The 20,644-nt window shown below is 36.8% G+C and overlaps 1 protein-coding gene across 5 annotated transcripts in view; it reads left to right on the forward strand.

Moving 5' to 3' along the window:
- Positions 1–6: 6 nt before the first annotated feature.
- The window catches only part of Rgs7 (regulator of G protein signaling 7), a 462,366-nt gene continuing 441,728 nt past the window's right edge, over positions 7–20,644 (forward strand). For 4 of the 5 annotated variants that reach the window (XM_033762079.1, XM_033762077.1, XM_033762081.1 and 1 more), the window contains exons 1-2: positions 7–247; positions 797–923. In XM_033762079.1, coding sequence (XP_033617970.1) covers positions 846–923 — 78 coding nt within the window. In that variant the 5' untranslated portion in view covers positions 7–247; positions 797–845. Of the gene's footprint in view, positions 248–796; positions 924–20,644 lie in introns of those variants that run through there. The other variant, XM_033762078.1, reaches the window with a different exon arrangement.

Raw genomic sequence — 20,644 nt, forward strand, 5'->3', positions numbered from 1 at the left:
GGGCGAGCGGGAGAGGGAGCTGGGGCTGCCTGCTCCCTGCCTCGGCCGGCAGCCTGGACGCTTCTGCAGTTAGCTTTCTGCCGGGGTGAGGGAGGTAATGGCCCAGAAGGCTTGACCTCCCTCCACCAGTTCCTAGTGCCCGGACACCTTGGGATGCGTTCTTGCAAAGATTAGGCAAACTGCGCCCTGGCCGACCAAGTGGAGTGGGGTGAGAGGGCAGAGGAGCCCTGGCGGACAGCGGAGGCAGGTGAGAGTAGGCGAAGCGTATACCCAGGCTCTGTGTGGAGACCCGGGAAGTCAGCAGGAAACACTTTGCCGGAGAACGGAGCGGGAACGGGCCTCTCTGAGGCGCCTGCATGTGGGAAACTAGACCCAAATCTGGGAGAAAGTGTGTGCCTAGGGTGCAGCCTTTCCGCTTTGCTGGGAAAGCCTCATGCAGTGGAGGTGTAAGTATTGGGAGAGCAGAGAAGTCTCAGTACTGTGGAATGGTAACCATGGGTTGCTAGGGTGAGCATCTCTCACTTTGTAAACGGAGTATCCAGGAAAGGAAGTCAACTAAAACCGTAGCCGAATGACTACATCTAACTGAAAGACGAATTTGTCACGATTCTCTGGGGCAGGTGTAAACTCATTTTATTTATTTATTCTTAAATCTGTGCCCTGTGTTACTTTCTCCAGCCAGACCCAGCTTGTAAGCATGCTCCGTGTAGGGTGGGCGCTGGAAATCCGAAATGAATCGGAGCATAAACACCAACCACCAGGAGGATCTCACTGAAATCTCTGTAACCATTTGCAGGGCAGACTGGTCATTCTTGTATCAGAAGGCTGACCAAGTTTCGGGTGACATGGCCCAGGGGAATAATTATGGGCAGACCAGCAATGGGGTGGCAGATGAATCACCCAACATGCTGGTGTACAGAAAGGTAAGAATTTCTTCATTTTCTTGGAAAATGGGAAACTTGTGGTTTTCTTGACCTCCCTGTTCCCCTGTGGGAGTGTATGTCAACTTTGTGGCCTTGTGGATTCCCAGATCACCAATGATGACATACTATCTTTGAAAACGATCTGACATTCTCAAGTACACGTATGTGTTCATATACAGGAAGTGAAGGAGGCCTCACACATTCCTTGATGATTTTATATAGATTAATCTGTCGTTAGCAGTAATAGCAAATTTGGGCATCATGTATTTTTTTTGTTATACATGATTTAATAGTATCCATCATAATTTTTAGAACTTTTTCTTATACTCCTTCTAAATATTTAGGTTATAGCAGTTACCTTAATCTTACCACATTTTAGGAAGAAAAACAGACCACTTCGCAGTTCTGTAGCAAGACTGAATGTGTATGTGTGAATGTTTGTGCTTTAATGATTTCACTCCTACTAAACAACTCTATTTGTTGGGGGCTTTTTGATCCTAGCCCTAATTACTTTTCACTTATTTCTATAATTTTTCTTATTTTGCTCTACAGGTATTTATTTTCTAGTGTCACATGCCGTTCAGAAAGGTGTTTATATTCTAGAATGGATTTTTTCCTCCCACAAATAAATACGACAGCTTTATGCATGTAATAGCAATCCTGTCAGAAGCAAACTTTAGATCTTGAGCCTCTGTAATTAAGATGCATTTGGATTTGCATGTACTTCAGAGTGGTTGCTTAGGTAACTTCATTTTGCTTATAATCAACAATCTTACTCAAATTAAGGATGCAGCATCTTTTATGTAACTTCTGCACCAATTGTTTCTATTGCCTTTTATACTGGAATAACTTTAGTATATTATCTGGATGGCTTATTGAGCAATATTCCTTTGGTTAACACCAACCATAGTAAAAAGGAAATCATACCTTGAAACCACAAAAATTGTTAAAGGTTTTGATTAGAGGAAGCACACTGGAGTCCAGGATGAGTGTGCATTTGTTTTCTCAGTGAGATCAGAGCTGCCCATGAATAAAGATGAGAGGCACTGTGCCACCTTGACCTGCACGGAGTCAGAACTTTGTAGTTCAGAACCATTAACGGTGATGCTTACTACGTGCTGTGTCTGGCGGGTATTGTTACCGCTTTAATGAGAAGATGCTTGACATTCTGGCAGTAATGCTAGCTGGTTTATTCTCCTGCCTGTGAACAGGACTGTTTTGTGTACCTGTGAATGCAATTAGGTACATCTGGGACAACACAGTATGATGGGAAAGGAGAATTAGGGATTAGTTGACTGTTTTAGTCTTTTTATCCAAATGGTCAAATCAAGGAAATAACTCACTGGAGCCTAAATTATTACTATTGTATCCCTACAAGAACTGAAATAACTGGATACTTGCTTGTTCTATATAGATTTGGCACTGAGAAAAAAATTTTTTGGTGGCAGTTGCTTTAAATTAGTTAAAAGATTTTCTGTTGTTTGATACAAATCTGAATATTGTTATATACAAAATGTGAAAATTTAAAATTCTATCTTCTAGATGTATACAAGATGGAGATAGGTATTTCTGGATGGAAAATTATAGTAGTTGGCTATTTTTTGTTAAGTCAAACAACCTGTATAGTGTTTGCTGTCTTTCCCTATAAAAGATGGATGACGAGTCGATTGGACATGTAACAGTTATCTTAACTAGAAATAAATGTAACATGAAGTCAACTAACATGTCTAATTTAGTCAGTTGTCATGAGAACAAATAAAATAAGAAGGCAGGGATTTTGGAAATAATTATTTGACAATTTAATATACCTTGGTGTCATGTTGCTAATTTTGACTTTATAAATTGTTGTATAGCCTAAAACTGTTATTAGTTCTAGTTTTAAGTTAACATACTAGGATAATTTCATGGAGAGAATTTAATACTTCATATTTTAAAGTACTATTGTCAAGCTTAGGACTGCTTGTGATATTCATTTTACCCTTCAGTGATCTCTTTCTCTAGGGCTAATGACAATTAACCCTATTTTTCAGGAGAAAGTTTCCCTGATAAATCATCATTGGAAAAAATAACCTGATCAGTAAATTTTATGTGCAGTACTCAATTGTTGATAATCCTTTTATTTTTATTGTCTGAACATATATTTTTGCTTTTGTTTGTGCTGTAAATAATAATATATAAATCAGTGCCAAATAACTTACAAAGAAATGCAGTTTCCTTAGTTATCATTTGTTAGTTATGAAGTCCAACAGTATATTTTTGTGCACACATACAGTGTAACTTCATGAATTTCTTGTGACTGCTTAGACCCTTGTATTTTGTATAGTTTTTTTTTTTTTTCTGTTTAGTATCTTCTTGGTAGAGGCCAAATTTTATGTATTTGGATGATGGTATAGGCTGAATATATATACATGATTCACTTTCATAAAAGAATAGGCACTGTATATTAATTACAGTGCTTATAAATCAGGAAGTCAAGCAAAGGTTTAGAAAACAACTTTAGTCTTAACAGTACATTGCTCAATAAGCAGAAGAGAGTAGAGATAGAAATTCTGTTTTATTAGCTCACGTAAGTTTTCCATTTCTACTTCACTGTTGAAGTAGAATTCTTGAAAGCTGTCCTACACAAGCGGCATTCCTAATCTCATTGCTGCTGAGGATTCTCTCATCCGTACTGAAGATATGTATGTGATGCTTTCATTCTATCTTCATAGGCTGTGAATGAATCTTACAGAAACTCCCGGGAGAGACAGGAAATAGTGGTTACAAATTGGGGTAGACAGAAAAGCTCGATTGCATGAATTTCTTCTGTTTGTCTAATGTCTGTCTCCATCACAATTTTATCTCTTTCTCTCTCTCTTTTTTTTTTTTTTTGGTACTGGGGATTGAACTTGGGTCCTTGCACTTGCGAGGCAGGCAGTGGAACCACTGGGCTAAATCCCCGGCCTCCGTCACAATTATCCTCACATACTTTGAAGAGGTTCCTCCAAATAATGGAAAAATCCAGGGGCCTTTTTTTCTCTGGAGAAGTCTCAAGGGAGTTTAAGGGGAAAAAATCTAGTAGATAAAACTCATTGAGGTGGGGTGAATACAGCTTGTCAGTCTCGGATATTTGCTAGTACCTTTTGGCTTAACATGAAGAGGCTCTGTAAAGTTCATCTGATGTCAGAGGCACATTTTTAAAATCCCTATGGATGAAATATTTGTCTTACCAATTCTTCAGTTTATCATACTGCCCTGTTTTGGTTAAGAGTGGTTATGTTGTTTTATGTATTTAGAATATCTGCTTTAGAGATGCATACAATTTTGAGGCCTGACTGTTTTTATTCTTGGGGATTTCTAGGCTCCCTTCACAAGGCCCTAACTAGATGGGAACTGGAAGTAATTTTTTTGAGTTCAGCTAGTTCCCACTCACCTTGGATCCAGACCAGCTTCTTGAAGCACATGGAGGTGACAAGTCAGAACTGAGTTTCATTTCAGGTTGATGGATCTTAAGCACTGTTCCCGGTATTAGTCTTCTTTGGCGGAAACTCTCATTCATGGGGCAGCATTGGCTGTAAAGCATGGCCAAGCTGGATCTAGGGTACAGGGAGTCACACTCCAAATTTGGTGTCTGGCCAGCATGCTGCCCTCTAGACGATATACATCACTTCAGTCTTGCAGCTGACACTCTTACATCGGAGAAACAAAATTTCTAGGGCACCTTGGGGCCAGTATTTCAAATTGGCTGTAAAGCTGGCTTCTCCCTAGCAAGAATGCTTAAGATTTCCAGTAATTTCTGATATTATTTCAGCAACCATTTATGTTCCAGCTGTCAGAAAAGAAAATGAAAATGTTTTCCTTGGTGATTATCTGCCTGGAATGAACATGCTGTTGGAAATAAGAAACCTATCATGTTCACTGTACCTCTGTCCTGCCCTCGTCTTTCCTTCACACTCCTCTTTTCTCCTCTCCTCTCTGTCTTCTATCTAGTCATCTCTCATTTATTTCTTTTAATTTTCCCCTTTCAAAGCAGGCATAAGGGTAAAGTTATAAAAGAGGCTAAGATGCTGTTCATTTTAGTTGTAAAAGAGAAAACGGTGTCTTTTATAAAGCAACGCTGTCTTTTGGATATGAGAACAGATATGACCTTTTTTGAGACCTTCTGTGCACAGACAGACACTCAGACAAGTCCTTCTGAACTGAATAGGGTACAACATTGCGGTAGTGGCACAAGGTTAGTGTGTAAGGACTAAGGGTGCACCATCCCTGAAGAGCCACATGGGACTGCCGACCTTTCTTACGTGAAGGAAAAAGGTAGCCAGTGCCCCGCTAGGGAGGTCACTGTGCTGATTGGATTGACCTAGATAGTTCTGAAATTTGTTTCTGAAGTCAGTCTGATCTGTGAGAGGAGACATACCTGAGAGAAAGAAGGGTTTTGATTTCTTCTGAAGAGTCTGGGCCACAGATGTTGCAGGTCTCCTTGTGGTTAGTTAGCCACTATTTGCTATGTGAACTCAGCGTGCTTGTCTTGGCAGGATTGCCCTTCTGGTCAACCGTGAGGGTGTCACTACTTCCTGACTCAACAACCATTGTAGAAAACAATCTAACTTTTTAAACCATACTTACCTTGATCTGTCTGAATTTGCTACATGTTAGTGGAGTGGAGACAGCAAGGTAAGGGCCCATAGAAAAAGAAAGGATGAGAGTAAATAGGTCATCACAAAAGACACAGGCCTTTAACCCCTCAGATTTCCAAACTGGGGCTCTGATGTCAGACAGGAACCAATAGAAGTGTCTTACCTTTTCTGAAAAATCCTACAGTGCAGTATCTTCTTTAATTAGATTATGTGAAAGAACTTTCTGAAGCAAGGGATGTTGACTGCCATAAATATATTCAGGCCTGTCCTTCCCTCAGTGAAAGGAACACTGACAAGTACCCTGAGGTAGGATAAGATCATCAGCTCTGGGGCTTCCTCTGAGATGTAGATGGAAGCATTTTATGGGTGATGCTTCAGTGATGAATTTGGGGTAATAATTAACTTGAGTCTGGAGTAGGAAAGCCTTATGTGGTTGAGCTCTTTTCTCACCAGTTGTTGCTTGGGAGTGCTGTTTGTGGGATTAGGATAAGGATTTGATGCTCACATTTTATTTCCTTTATTTCCCATTTCTAATCTCTCTGAATCTAATTGATTACAGGAAAGCATAGATGCACAGAAGAGAAGCTATCTACGGATTTTACTGCCTTCTAATAGCCTTTGTGGTTCATTGAGTGATGGAAAGCAGGATATTTTTAGGTGCTGTGGGTGATAGAATATGATCACTGCAGACAATATGGAAATATTTTGGATTTGGATAGTTTAGTGACCTAATCAGTATGCAATCTCCTTGAAAACAGGGTTGTGGAAAATAAATAATAGAATTGGCTCGTTTCCTATTCCATAGTAGTGATGAGACATTTGAATGTCAGACTTACAAAGACTTATATCCTACAAAAATATCATCTAATTATAAGATAATTGTGAATGATGGAGTGATATCTACTTCCTAGGAAGAAAGGGCCCTGCTTCTTTCTGCCACTTGCCCAAGGCAATATAAAAATATTACCTGCTTTGTAATTCCCTTTGTCTTGTGTCTAACTCAATTAACAAAGGTCTGAGAACATTGGAATTGTAATAGGCAGTCATAGATTCTATTGTGGCTTCATTAAGTTGTCCTCTTGCTCTAGACTAGAACGTATTTTTGGCTGAGGGGCCTATCTGGAAAAATAAATTGTTACTTTCATCTGGAAAATGATATAAAGGAAAATGGCAGCTCTGTGAAATTAGCTAGGTTCTTAGGAAGACTGAGAGCCCCTTTAGTTGTGGTCTTTCCTGGTGATTAGCAGGTAAAAGTCTTCCTAAAGAGGCAAGGTGCTGAAAAGGGGAAAAAAAATGTTACACTCGGTCTTAAGGTTCAGCTCTGCCCCTGTTCAGTTGTGTGACAGTGGGCTATGGATCTAATTCCTTTCACTTCAGTTTCCTTATCTGCAAAATGATGAAAAGTAAAAAGAAAAATTTTCCTGCATGGAGTTGTTTAATGATAAAAATGAGAGCCTAGGGAAAGTGTCTTGTGTAGATCCCAAGATATATTACATCTTGAAAAAAAACCCTGTAATTAATTAATTAATAATTAATAATAGCATATTACTGTTTGTTTGACAAGTCATTAAATTTTTCCTATGCACCATCCCAGGTAGGATATGTTGCCACATTTAATGCAGTGAAAACCATGAACACCTCCAGTCATATCTTCCAGTAGTATAAAGAGGCAGTTTCTGTAGGATGCTTTGATAATGCTGTTTTCAAGACATATGCAATGCCCTGTCTTACACTGTTTAGCCTGTGCAGCTAGCTTCTTCCACTTATTAATTAGTTTTATCTCTATCTTGTTGAAATCTGCATAGTTCCTTTGATGCTATGTAAACCAAATAAAGCCTTAGTTAGGGTCTAGGAATTTCGGCGGTGACAGGGAACTCAGAATTTATCTTCCTTTTCATTTTGCAGATTATGAACTTTAGAATTAGAGAAGTAATGTGATTTTTTTTAAGGTCACACAATTTGAATTTGGGTCTTTATTTGTCTTTTGACGTGCTCTCTCCAAATAAATAAAGAAGTGCAATAAGCCTCGGTGTTTGTAGTTCAGTGTCTGTGAGTAATCGACGTCCTGGTTGCTCCATGGATATCCATGAATTGCATCAGAATATCTAATCACCCACTCTAAAAAGATTAGAAGTCTTCTTCCTTTGACCTATAATTTAGCTCTTGTAACCTCAGGAATAATCAGATTGGGGACTTAGTTTGACCTATTCAGCTAGCAGTTCTGGTTTTACTTGATTTTGGCTGGAAGTACAACTGGGCTCTAAAGCTCCAGGTTTTGATGCTTAAATCATTTTCAGTGCTGTCCAGTATAACTTTCTATCCTGAAGGAAATAGACTATATGTGCACAGTACGGTATTGCAGCCATTTGCCACATAGAGAAATTGAGGCCAGGGTTACTAAGAATGTGAATTTCAATTGAATTGAATTTTAATTAATTCCAATTTAAATTTCTTTGTGAGTAGTGACTATTGAATTTGATATGGAATAAAGGACTTTGGAAAAACAGCATCAAAGGCAAGAGAAGACACAAAAATATGTTTTACTTAGTTTAACATGTGGCATGCAGTACTTAAAACAAGGGTAGGCTCAACTAGTGATTTTTTTAAAAAGAATATGACAGAAGTAAGGTTTTCAAGGAAGACCATGTCCTGACAAGAGAATGGTACATACGATAAATGATACTGACTTTCCACTCAGTTGATTATTTGCTGTTGTTGAAACTTTCAGTGGTCTGAAGTGGGTAGCTTTGTCTAGGTCAGATGATACAGGTTGTGTTTCAGTAAGAAAAAAAATGCACACACACACACCGTGAACATATGTTGCATGGGTTCTTCATGATTTGCTGATGTTAAAGACATTTTAACCAATCTCTGCTTTGTAGCATCTCAGAGATGCAAACCATTCCAGTTCCTGACAAGACTGAAGAAAAATCCAGAAGATTCTAGGAAAAAGGGATTAAAAGAGATTGGAATCTTTTTGAAGAGTTTAAAATTGGGGTATAAAGGAAATCTACATTTCCCTTCTTGCTTTTATATCTCAACATTTTTTAAAGAAAAGCAGTAGCTCGTGCAGAGATGGAAACACTGATCAGAAAATTCTAAATCTGAAGGACTGGAAGTGAATTCTGACCCCAAGCCTTGCGTAGCTGAATGAGCTTAAACATGTTTCTTAATCTCTCCTAGTTTTCTTGCATGAATGAACCTTGCAAAAGGCTTTCTAAGAAGTCTTCCCCTGAGCGTCCCGTGGATGTTAGGGTGTTAAAAGCCCAGTTGATTTCCGTTCTTGGATCATTGCTGGAATAATGCCAAGAACAATACATGTCACCATGACCTTTGTTGGCCACATTGCTTTCTCAGTGTCAGCTACATTGGTTCAGTAGAAAGTTTTCCTCAAGAACAGAAATTTATGGAAAATTTTTACCCTTACTACTTAAGATGATGTAGGCTAAATGATTTTGAAGAATATAAATTACCATACAGAATATGTATTCCTAATATTAACACATAGTTGATAACATTATTGCTAGTATTTCTCTTTTAAACCTTCTAGGTTCATTTCCTCTGGAAATCAGTGTCTTTTGTCACTTGTTCTAAACTTTAAATTTAGCATGGTATTTTTAGGCTTTTGGATTATTGTTTATTGTTGAGGATTATTATATATTAGGTCTTTTACATATATGATCCATTCTCCTAAAAATAAATAATGTGTGTTGGCCATTAGTATTCTGTTTTTCCTAATAAGGAGGTGGAAAACTAACGTACGCAGGCAGTGATCGACTAAGGTTGCTCAGGAATTAGTTGCAGAACTGATGATCTTTGTGAGGGTGGAAACACCTGTTTTTCACAGCTGTGTCATAGCCCCTCAAACACTGGCACCAAATAGGTATTCCTGAATTTTGGTTTTGTGAGCACACAGAGGAATGAATGCAAAATGAATGAATGACTCTGGGCCACAAACCCTTCTTTTGCCTCTGGTGTGTGGTTGTATAGATAAACTAGTAAATGGACACGATACTCAGAATTCAATTCCATTCATAATACAACTACACATCCAGCCTTGGCTCTGTATTGAGGGGCTATGCATGTGTTAAGCAAGAAGGATAGGGCTGAGAACTGTGCAGGCACAATCTGAGCTATCTCAGAGTTTATTTTACAGTGGTGAACGTGAGTATCAGGCAGTTCAGCAGAGGGTGATTTATGCCACAAAAGAGGAAGAGTTGGGTGATAGGAAAACTTATTTATTTTTGGTCAGCTGGCTTATAAAATAAATATTATGCTGATCTCTATCTTCTGATTGCAGTTTTGTGCCAAGCACAGTGCCCAAGGTCTAACAGCTTTTGGAAGGAAGAGCTTAATAAAATGAGCTAAACTGAGCTAAGTGAATCCTCAGGATTTTACAGAGGCAGATTTAATGTCAGACAAATGTTGATCTTATCACCTAAAAAGCCAGATATCTCTTTCATAGGCTCTTAATCAGGTCTCCCTAGTTCTGGCAACTCAGGATGGTGAGACTCTTTGAATTAGATAGAAAAAAAGGAAAAAGAGATACTCTTCTCATTGGAGAAATGTGCTTGTTAAATTTAAGGGCTTACAGTCTGACTGCATGGGTTAAAATACATTTTAACACAACTCAAATTACTTTATCTCTTTGAGTTTCAGTTCCTTTATTTGTGAAGTGTGAATGAGAATAATAGGTTATTGTTAAGATTGCATAAATAGTGCATGTAAATCTTTGGTACGTAAGAAACCTTAAATATATGTTAATATTAATTGTGAATGTCCTAAAAAAAAGGGGGGGACTTGGGTTTCCCAACAAATGGACATGATGACATTAAAGGAACATTTTCCTTTACAATTTTTCCTGCTTTTACATATTTAGAATTTGTTGCTCCTTACTGGGTCTTGATATTTTGTTTAAAAATGTTTTATATGATGGATGTACAATAAGTGATACTTAGAGCTTTGCATTGTGGCATATTTCATACACGTGCAAGAGTAAAAAAGCAATACGCAGGACCTTCGTGTGGCCACCACACAGTGTCAACGATTAACCATGGGCAGATCTTGTTCTGTGTGTACTTCCTCACTTCTGTTATTCCCAGCTGATTATTTTAAAGCAAATTCTAGAGAATGTATCATTTAGGCTATAACTTCTTTAGTGTGTATCTGATTTACTTTTAAAGAAGATGAAGGTAAATAAATGGTTGTCTTGGGTTTTCAGAGTAATGACAATGCTTATTTTATGAGCTTTAAATATTTGTGCAAACGCATCTACTTTTTTCTCCTTTTTGTGGTAAAGTATACATACTGTAAATTTTGGCATTTTAATCATTTTTATATCAGTAGTGCAGTAGCGTTTAGTACATTCACATTGTTATGGAAACATCACCATTGTAGTTCAATTTTTTTTTTTTTTTTTTTTTTTTTTTGGTTCGAACTTGGGACCTTGCGCTTGCGGAGCAGGCAGCAGAACCACTGAGTTAGTGCATTTCTAGCACTTTCCTCATATCTCAAACTGAATCTGTGTATCCATTAAATAGTAACTCCCTGTTGTCTCTTCTTACCACCCAGCAATCGCCATCCTATATCCCTACTCTATGATTTAAACTTGTCTTTCTTTAACAGGCTTATTTCATTTAACACATCCTAAAGATACAGCCATGTCCTAACATTAGCCAGAAATTCTTTTTAGGGCTGAATAATAATTCTATGTCTATACTATCTTTTGTTTATTCTTTATTTGATCAGTGGGCCCTTGAGTTACGTACATCTTTGGCTGTTGCAGCTGATATAGTAATGGACACGAGTATGCAGATATCTTTTCAAGTCCCTGCTTTCAACTATTTTGGCATGCACTCAGAAATGGAATTGCTGGGTCATGTGGTACTTGTATTTTTGAGGAACTACCAAACTCTTTTCCTTAGTGGTTGCACCATTTTTCAATAAGAAAAGCAGCTCACAAGTGTTACAGTTTCTTCATATTTTCACCAATGCTATTTTCTGTATTTTTGTTTTATTTTACTAATATTCTTCCTAATGAGTGTAAAGTGGTATCTCCTTGGGGCTCTGATTTGCACTTTCAGAATGATTGAGTTTCTTTTCATGTGCTTCTTGACAATTTATCTTGTTTGGAGAATCTGTGAGCTTTATTTTAGAAGGCAGGTTGAGTTATGTTCATTTAGGAAGAGTTTGGACATAGAGACTATTTGACCATTTAGATTTTTATCTAACCTGTATTCTGATATTTTTGTTTGGATTTCTAATCCAGATTTTTATAATGGGAATGTCTTTAAAGTCTTTGTAAAATTTCAAATTGCTTTTCATTTACTTATTAGCTCAGCTCCACTGAGGAAAGATGAACTCTGTGCTATAACCTATTTTGTAATTTCATTAGTAATTAAAGTAATTTCATAGAAGGTTTATCCCATCTTGCAGCACTCCACTTAACATTACTCTCATTTACTGAAATCTCCCTTATTACCATTGAGCATTAAAATAACATTTGTTGAATTTCTGGTAGGGATAGTATTTTTATCTATTGCTGTGATGTTGGATTTAATATTTCTTATTCTGCTTCTGGTGAGGTTATCATGATGTCCACTATTTTCCATAGAGCGTTATTTCTAGCTGAGTAATATCAAGGTATTGTAAGAGTTAAGATTTAGACAGTGTGGATTTGAATCCAGTCTCTGCTGCCAACTAGCCATAATTTGGTCAAATTACTAAATCGCTCCAACTCTTTCCTTCTCTGCAAACTGAGGTAATAACAGTACATGCCTCATAGAGTTACTGTGTGGATTAAATGAGTAGACTTAGCACAATGATGCTCATTGTTACTGGGTTTGTCTCCTATTCTGTTTCATCTCCCTCCCCCTTTTCCTTCCCCTGCCCTTTTCTTCCCTTCCCTTCCTGTCCTTCCTTCCTTTTCTCACCATCTTCCATTACAATGTTTAACACATCCATGATGGGACCGTGCATGCATGACTGTCCCATCATTTGGCTTGTACCATCTGACGGGACTGTCTCATGCCGCCCAGTGAGACAGAAAAGCCAGCGAGAATGTGTTAAGGAAGAACCAGTACTTGAAACTCTACATAATCTTTTACGCTGAACATTTTAGTTTTTGTAATATCAGATGAGTTACATTTTTCAATTTACATTGTCTGTCTACACGATCACATTTTTGAATAACTGCATAATATTAATAATATAATAATTTCCATTTCAGAGGCAGCTTTTGTCGAGGTTAAGTGACTTGTCCATAGCACATGTAGCAGCTTGCAGACCCAAAACTCAAAGTGGCTCATGGTAACCTTGGCTGAGTCCCTCTCTCCGAACCTCAGTGGGAAGTGTGGAAGGGGGTTCTTGTTTCATAGTGATGTTAGGATCGAATTTGACATCACAAGAAGCCAAATTCTGATCTACCTTGTAAAGACTCTGTGGTCCCAGCGGAACGCTTCTTTGACCTTTTGTGTTTTAATGCGTAAAATGTGGGTCACAACAAATAAGGCTGGCATAGTGGATGTTCTCCATATGCTGGTTAATTCAAATCCAGTTTTCTTTACTAAATAGTGTGTCCTAAATGGAGTGCCCCAGTTCAGAGCCATTCCTGTGAAGAGGGCTTTCATCTCTCCTTTGCCTGTTGCTCTGTTATGACTTTATGTACCACTCCTCCTTCTGTCATGGGTATTTTGCTTGCTTGCTGCCTCCCCCTCCTCTCTCTCCCTCCTTCCCTTCACTCTCTTTCTTTCGTCTCTCTCCTCTGTCTTCTTGCTTCTCCTGTTTTTTTCAGCTCCCAGTCACTATCCAGTATTTTTCTTTTCTTATAATTTCCATACTTTTATCTTTTGCTTATTTTTATCTTCCTATCCTTAGCTTTTGGACTTCAGAAAGAAGCCTCAGGAACTGACCCTTTGGGAAGAAGGCAATGACGATAACACATCAAAAAGTAACTTCAGTTTTATTTGTCTTGAATCTATGAAGTAACTTTCTGGGCAGGTTACGATGATGTTGGCGACCCACATCTCTTAAAGAATCTTGTAAATACTTTATAGAGCATATCAGAGTTTCAAAATTACTTTATTATTTGTGTCTTATTTTGAGTTTTGTCTAATCTCTTTATCGTTTTAGTCTCAGTGCCTTTGATATTAGGCAATATTAGTCTCAAGCATTCACTCTATTCTGAAGGGAAGAAACGGATGCATTTGGTGATAACCAGAGTAATGTAGGAAGATAATTTCAAATGAGTCTCTCTATTCATCTTAGATCCTGGTGTTAATGCATTATTTATTTTTTTCATGATCCTTCATTTAACTGCTTTGAAGTTCTTTGTGTTTAGCCTTAGTATAGGTCATTTGGTATGAGCATTGTGATGGCTTCAATCAAAAGTGATTTATCTGTTGGCAGTGGGTTCTAACTCTCCTCATTAACTAACATTATCTGTGGTTTTAAAGCTTATGTGATATTCTTGCTCCAGAAGTTCAATAGACATTGATTTGTTTTGCTGGGAATTTAGCTCAGTGGTTCCACCGCCTGCCTCACAAGCACAAGGTCCTGAGTTTGATCCCCGATACTCCTCATAATTAATTTGTTCCAAATTGATTTGATTGACTAAAACTCCATTGTCCTTTATATTTCTTTTCTTCTTTTGTAGTAATAGCGCTCTCCATTTTTGTCTAATCACTTGGCCACTACAGTAATGATCATATTTAACAAGCTCACAAGCACTTGGACCCAGTGATAGGTCAGATTCTGGCCAATGGGATGTGAACACATGGGAAGCGATCTCTAAGAAGTACTTTCAGAGAAAGGGAAGGTAGTTACTTTTCTTCAGAAGCTAAGAATTCACGATAGCAGAACAGCATAAGAGAAAACCTAGGTCCTTGATGATTACAGAGTTACTATACCAGCCTGATTTGCCTACATAATCTTTTATGCAGCCAGAAACTTGTCTGTTCTTTATTTTAGGTTGTCTGTCACTTGCAACTAAATTGAATTCTACATAATTGAACACCTATAGCCAATACCTTCTAGTTTTAATCTTTGAGATAGCAAAAGCACTCGTTTTATTTAGAATATTAATTTTTTATTTTATTTTAAGAACAGTATGTTTGCTCTTTAGGAAAAATCTAGTTTTTAAAACCAATTTAATGAAAAGTCTCTGACTTAGATTATGAATTTTGTTCAATTTAATTTAGCAAATTTTTATTGAACAATTATTATATGCAAGACAATTTTCTAGCAATATCAAGGGATAAAGAATCAGTAATGATATAGCAGATTCTTTGTCAGAGCATCATACAATCTGAAAAATAGAGAATCAACTGACTTATAAGTAGTTTTTTGTATCTAGTTTTATTACACCACTAAATATAGATATATAGCATGACCTCATAAATTGATGGGCTAGTTATTGAATTTTTTAAAAATTCTTTTTTTCTATGAGAAAACTCAAATTGGGAAAGGTGACCATTTTCCCATGTCAAAAATAAATACACATAAAAATACTCTAATTCATTTTTACTGCCAGTTAACTCTGCTAGAGGTAAGAGGAAAAACTTCAAAAATGTTTAAACTTATTTTTTCAACCCGGAAGTTGATTATTGATGTTATAGGCTATGTATATAGCTGAAGATGCTCTTTTTGCAGTGCCTGCTTGGATGCTTAGCTGATTTACAAATGGCATCATTTTCTATAGTAAACCAAAACCTGTCTAGAGTTGTAGAGGTAGGCTAGTGCTACATAAATTTATATGAACATCATATTTGAACATTATTTTATGTTTTCCAGCATTTTCCTGAGCATATTTATGAAAAGTATGAATTTCCTCCCTTAGTGTACTCCCTTGCATATAAATTGTACATTCTTAATTATAGAAACAAGGTGCTGGGTTGTATTTAATTAAGTTAATTAATTAATTGCTGTTTTAATTGAAGCTTTTTAAATTAATTCTATTGGTACATTTTAGATATGCACATTGATCATAGGAATTTGTACTTGTATGTGATATACTTCGATTCTTCTTTTTTTCTCATTCCTCTCCCTCCCTTCAACCACTCTTCCCTTCTTTATTTAGAAAAGCTTTGTTTCCACTTTTTCTTTTTTTTCCCTTTCTTCCTTTTCCCCTCTCCCCTCCCTAAATCCGCTCTCATCTGCACATATTCTTTTGATTTCCCGATATCTATTATACATTTTGGTCCTTATTTATGATTTCAATTTCTTACACCAGAGAAATAATGAAATATTTACAGATGTCTGCCTGATTTATTTCACTTAAGGGTATGGTCTCAAGGTCCATCCATTTAGATATAAATGTCTCAAGTTTATTCTTCTTTATAGCTGAGTAGTTTTTTATTGTATTAATAAGCCACATCTTCTTTATCCATTCATCTGTTGATGGGTATTTGGCTTGTTTTCAAGATTTAGCTATTATCAACTGTAACATGGATGTGCATATACCGCTGTCTTATGATGCTTTTAACATTTCAGGAAGATACAAAGAAGGAGAATAGCTCAGCAAATGGACCTACTAATTTTAGTTTTTTGAGGAATCTCCACACTGATTTCCACGTGGTTGCACAAGTCTATACTCCCACCAACAGTGGAGAAGCGTTCCTTTTTCCCCAGAGCCCCACCAGCATTTGTTATTGGTTGATTTCATGATAATGGCTATTTTTTTCTGGAGTGAGATGGAATCTCACTTTTCTTTTTTTGGTACCAGGGATCGAAATCAGGACCTTGTGCCTGCAAAGCAGGCGGTGGAACTACTGATCTAAATCCTTGGCCCATCAGTATTGTTTTAATTTGCATTTCTCGAATGTGCAGTGATGTTGAACATTTTTTCGTATATTTATTTGTCATTTGTACTTCTTCATCTGAGAAGTGTCTGTTAATTTTAGATGCATATTTTGGATTGGGTCTTTAAATTTAAGGGGTCTGATTTTTTTGAGTTCTTTATACATATTAGATATTAATCCTTGGCCTGAGAACAGCTGGCAAGAATTTTTTCCCACGTCTTTTCACTCTGTTGGTGATTTCTTTTTCTGTGAAAAAACTTTTTACTAAGATGAGATCCCAGTTGTTGATTCTTTGTAATATCAGGGTTTTGTTCATAAAGTCTTCACCTATATGTATGTCTTTAAAAGTTCTGCCTATCAATCATCCAGAAGATTTAGTGTTTTTATGTTTATATCTTTGATCCATTTCAATTTTAGTTTAGTGCAGGTAGGAGACATGGGTCTTGTTTTAGTTTTTGGCATGTGGAAACCCAGTTTGTCCAGCACCATTTAATACTTAAGAAGCAATCTAACAAAGAAGTAAAAGACCTCTACAGTACTTTGAAAAAGGAGATCAAAGAGAATATCAGAAAATGTAAAGTTGTCCTTTGCTATTTTGTAGGGAGAACCAATATAGTGAAAATGGCCATACTCCCAAAATTGTTATACAGATTTAATGTATATCTTGATCAAAATATCAATAGCATACCTCATAGCATTAGAGAAAATAATCCTAAAATTCATTTGGAACCAGAGGAGACCTGGAAAACAAAAAATATTCTGGGCAACAAAGGCAAGGCAGGGAGCATCACAGTCCCTGACTTGAAATTATACTACAAAGCTACTGTGATTAAAAAAAAATAGTACTGGCAGAAAAACAAGAACAACAAACCTAAGGATCAGTGGAACAGATTAGAAGATGCAGAAACAACTCCAAACACATTCAGCCAGCTTATCTTTGACAAGGGGGTCAAACACCTTCACTGGAAGAAAGATAGGTTGTATTTTTAGAATTTTAAAAATTAAGTTTAGTGGTACATTTTAGAAATGCAATATGATGACATTCATCATTGGGAATTTGTACCTCTACATGATATATCTTGGTTCTTATTTTTTTCTCCATTTTCCTGCTCTCCCTTCAACCCTTCCACCCCTCCCTATTTATAAAGACTTTGTTTCCATTTTTTCCTTTTCCCTACCCCTCCCACTTCCCCTTTCCCTTCAGACCTTTATTCCTATTTCACATTGTCTATTATACATTTTTATCCTCATTTACACTTTGTTTCTCACACCAGAGAAGCTATTCAGTATTTACATGTTTGTCCTATATATTTCACTTGAAAGTATCACCTCAATGTGCATATATTCAGCTATAACTGTTTCTCTTTCTCTATGGCTGAGTAGTACTCCATTATATTAAAAAAAAAAACATCTTATTTATCCAGTCTCCAGTTGATGGGATATTGGGCTGTGTCCAAGTTTTAGCTATCATAGACTATGCCACTATAAACATGAGTGTGCGTATATTGCTGTGGTATGAGGCTTTTCATTTTGGGGGGAAGATAACCAGTAGTGGGGTAACTGGGTCAAATGGAACCTCTAATCCTAGTTTTTTGCGGTATCTCCACACTGATTTCCACAGTGGTTGCACCAGCCTGCACTCACCAACAGTGGAGAATGGTTCCTTTCTCCCCTCAACTCCGCCAGCATTTGTTATTGGTTGATTTCTTGATAGCAGCCATCTTTCCGGGGTGAGGTAGAATGCCAGAATTGTTTTCGTTTGCAGCTCTCGGATGACTAGTGATGTTGAACATTTTTCCTATGTTTATTTGGTATTTCTACTGTCTGTTCATTTCAGATGCCCATTTTTGGACTGGGTCCTTGGATTTGTGGGGTCTGATTTTTTAATTTATATATTCTAGATAGTAGAACTTTCTCTGAAAAACAGCTAGTAAAAATTTTTTCCCACATTGTGGGTTGTCTCTTCACTGTGTTGGTGGTTTCTCTTGCTGTGCAGAAGCTTTTTAATAAAATGAGATCTCAGTTATAGATTCCTGTGCTAGTTCACTTGTGACTGAGGTTTTTGTTCATGAAATCTTTTCCTATGCCAGTATCTTCAGAAATTCTACCTAACCTCTCTGCCAGCTAGTTTAGTGTTTCTGTTTTAATATTCAGATCTTTGATCCATTTTGATTTTAGTTTAGTGCATGGTGAGAGTTATATGTCTAGTTTTAGTCTTTGGCAAGTTGAAACTAATTTTTCCAGCAGTTATTAAAAAGGCTGTCTTTCTTCCACTGAGGGTGTTTGACTCCTTTGTCAAAGATTAGGTTGCTTTGTATGTCTGGAGTTGTTTCTGCATCTGCTAATCTGTTCCATCGATCGTTGGGTCTGTTTCTTTGCCAGTATCATCCTGTTTTTATCACATTATCTTTGTATTATAGTTTCAAGTTGGGGGTTGTGATACCCTCATCTTGTCTTTATTGCCTAGAATTGCTTTTGCTATTTTAGGCCTCTTCTTGTTCCAAATTAATTTTTGTATTGTTTTCTCTGGTTGTGTGAAATATGCTGTTGGAATTTCAATTGGTATTGCATTGAATCTATATAGCAGTTTTGGAAGTATGGCCATTTTCACTATATTGGTTCTTCCTAGCTAAGAGCAAGGGATGTCTTTCCATTTTCTGATATCCTCTTTAATCTCCTTTTTCAGAGTTTTGTAGTTTTCAGAGTAGAGGTCTTTTATTTCTTTCATTAAATTGATTCCTAGATAATTCATTTTTTTTGAATGCTGTTGTGAAAGGAGTTGTTTCTCCAGTTCCTCTCTCAGTGAGTCTGTTGTTTATGAATAGGAAGGGTCTTGATTTCTGTGAACAAAAAAGATGTAAAAATTCTAAACAAGCCAGTTTCAATCAATAAAATTGAAAATGTACTTACAAAATTACTTATGAAGAAACGCTAGGTCCTGATGGCTTCACTGCTGGAGAAGAACTACTGCCACTACTATCCGTCTACTCTACTGAATTTAGTTAAGTCTAGAATACTTTTGCTGGAGTTCTTGGGGTTTTCTCTATAGAGTATCATGTCATCTGCAAATAATGAAAGTTTAACTTCTTCATTTCCTGTCTTTATTCCTTTTATTTCTTTTTCTTGTCTAATTGCCATGGCTCATGTTTCCAGAACTATATGAACAGGAGGGCTGATAGTGGACATCCTTGTCTTGTTCCTGATTTTAGTATTAAAGATTTCAGTTTTGACCATTTAGTATGGTGTAGGATGTTGGTTTTTTTATAGATGGCTTTTATTAGGTTGAAGTAAAGACCATCTATTCTAATTTTCTGCAGGGTTTTTATTATTAATGTGTGTTAAATTTTGTCAAATGCTTTTTCTGCATCTATTGAGATGATTGTATGGTTTTTGTCTTTGGCTCTGTTAATTTAGTGTATTAAATTTTTTTATTTGCTTATGTTGAACCATCCCTGAATCCCTGGGATGAATCCCACTTGGTCAGGACATAATGATCTTCTTGATAATTTTCTTCATTGTTTGCTGGTATCTTATTGAGATGAATTTTTGCATCTGTGTTCATTAGGTTGATTGGCCTGTAGTTTTCTTTCTTGCTTGGGTCTTTCTCTGCTTTTGGGATCAAGGTGATGCTTGCTGGCTTTGAGGAATGAATTTGGGAACATTCCTTCCCTTTCAAATTTATTGAAATGGTAGTGGCAGTAGTTCTCTAGCAGCAAAGCCATCAGGACCTAGGCTTTTCTTCATTGGTAAGTTTTTAAGTACACTTTCAATTTCATTGATTGATACTGGCTTGTTTAGAATTTTTAGGTCTTTTTTATTCAACTTTGGTAATTCATACGTATCTAGGAATCTTTACATTCTGTGTTTACCATCTTATTGGCATATAGGTTCTCAAAGTAGATATTGATGATTCTCTTTATGTCTCCTGGGTCTGTTGTAATTTTACCATGTTTATTCCTAATTGCATGGATTTGGGTCTTTCCTTTTTTTTTTTGATAAAGTTGGCAAAGGGTTTGTCAATTTGGTTTATTCTTTTGAAGAACTTACTCTTGGCTTCATTGATTTTTTTTTTAAATCATTCTCTTGGTCTCCATTGCATTGACTTATGCTCTGATCTTAATTTCCTCCCTTGTACAAGCTTTCGGTTCATTTTGCTCTTCTTTTTCTTTCTTTTTTTTTTTATTATTGAGTTTATTGGTACATTTAGGGATACAGTACAGTTACATTCATTGTTGGGATCATGTACCTTTACATGGCAAGTCTTGATTCTCATTTTTTCCCCTTACCTCTGCCCTCCCTTCATCCCCTC

Source organism: Fukomys damarensis, unplaced genomic scaffold (assembly GCF_012274545.1).
Source record: "Fukomys damarensis isolate Sample0158 unplaced genomic scaffold, DMR_v1.0_HiC HiC_scaffold_11, whole genome shotgun sequence".
Lineage (NCBI taxonomy): Eukaryota > Metazoa > Chordata > Mammalia > Rodentia > Bathyergidae > Fukomys > Fukomys damarensis.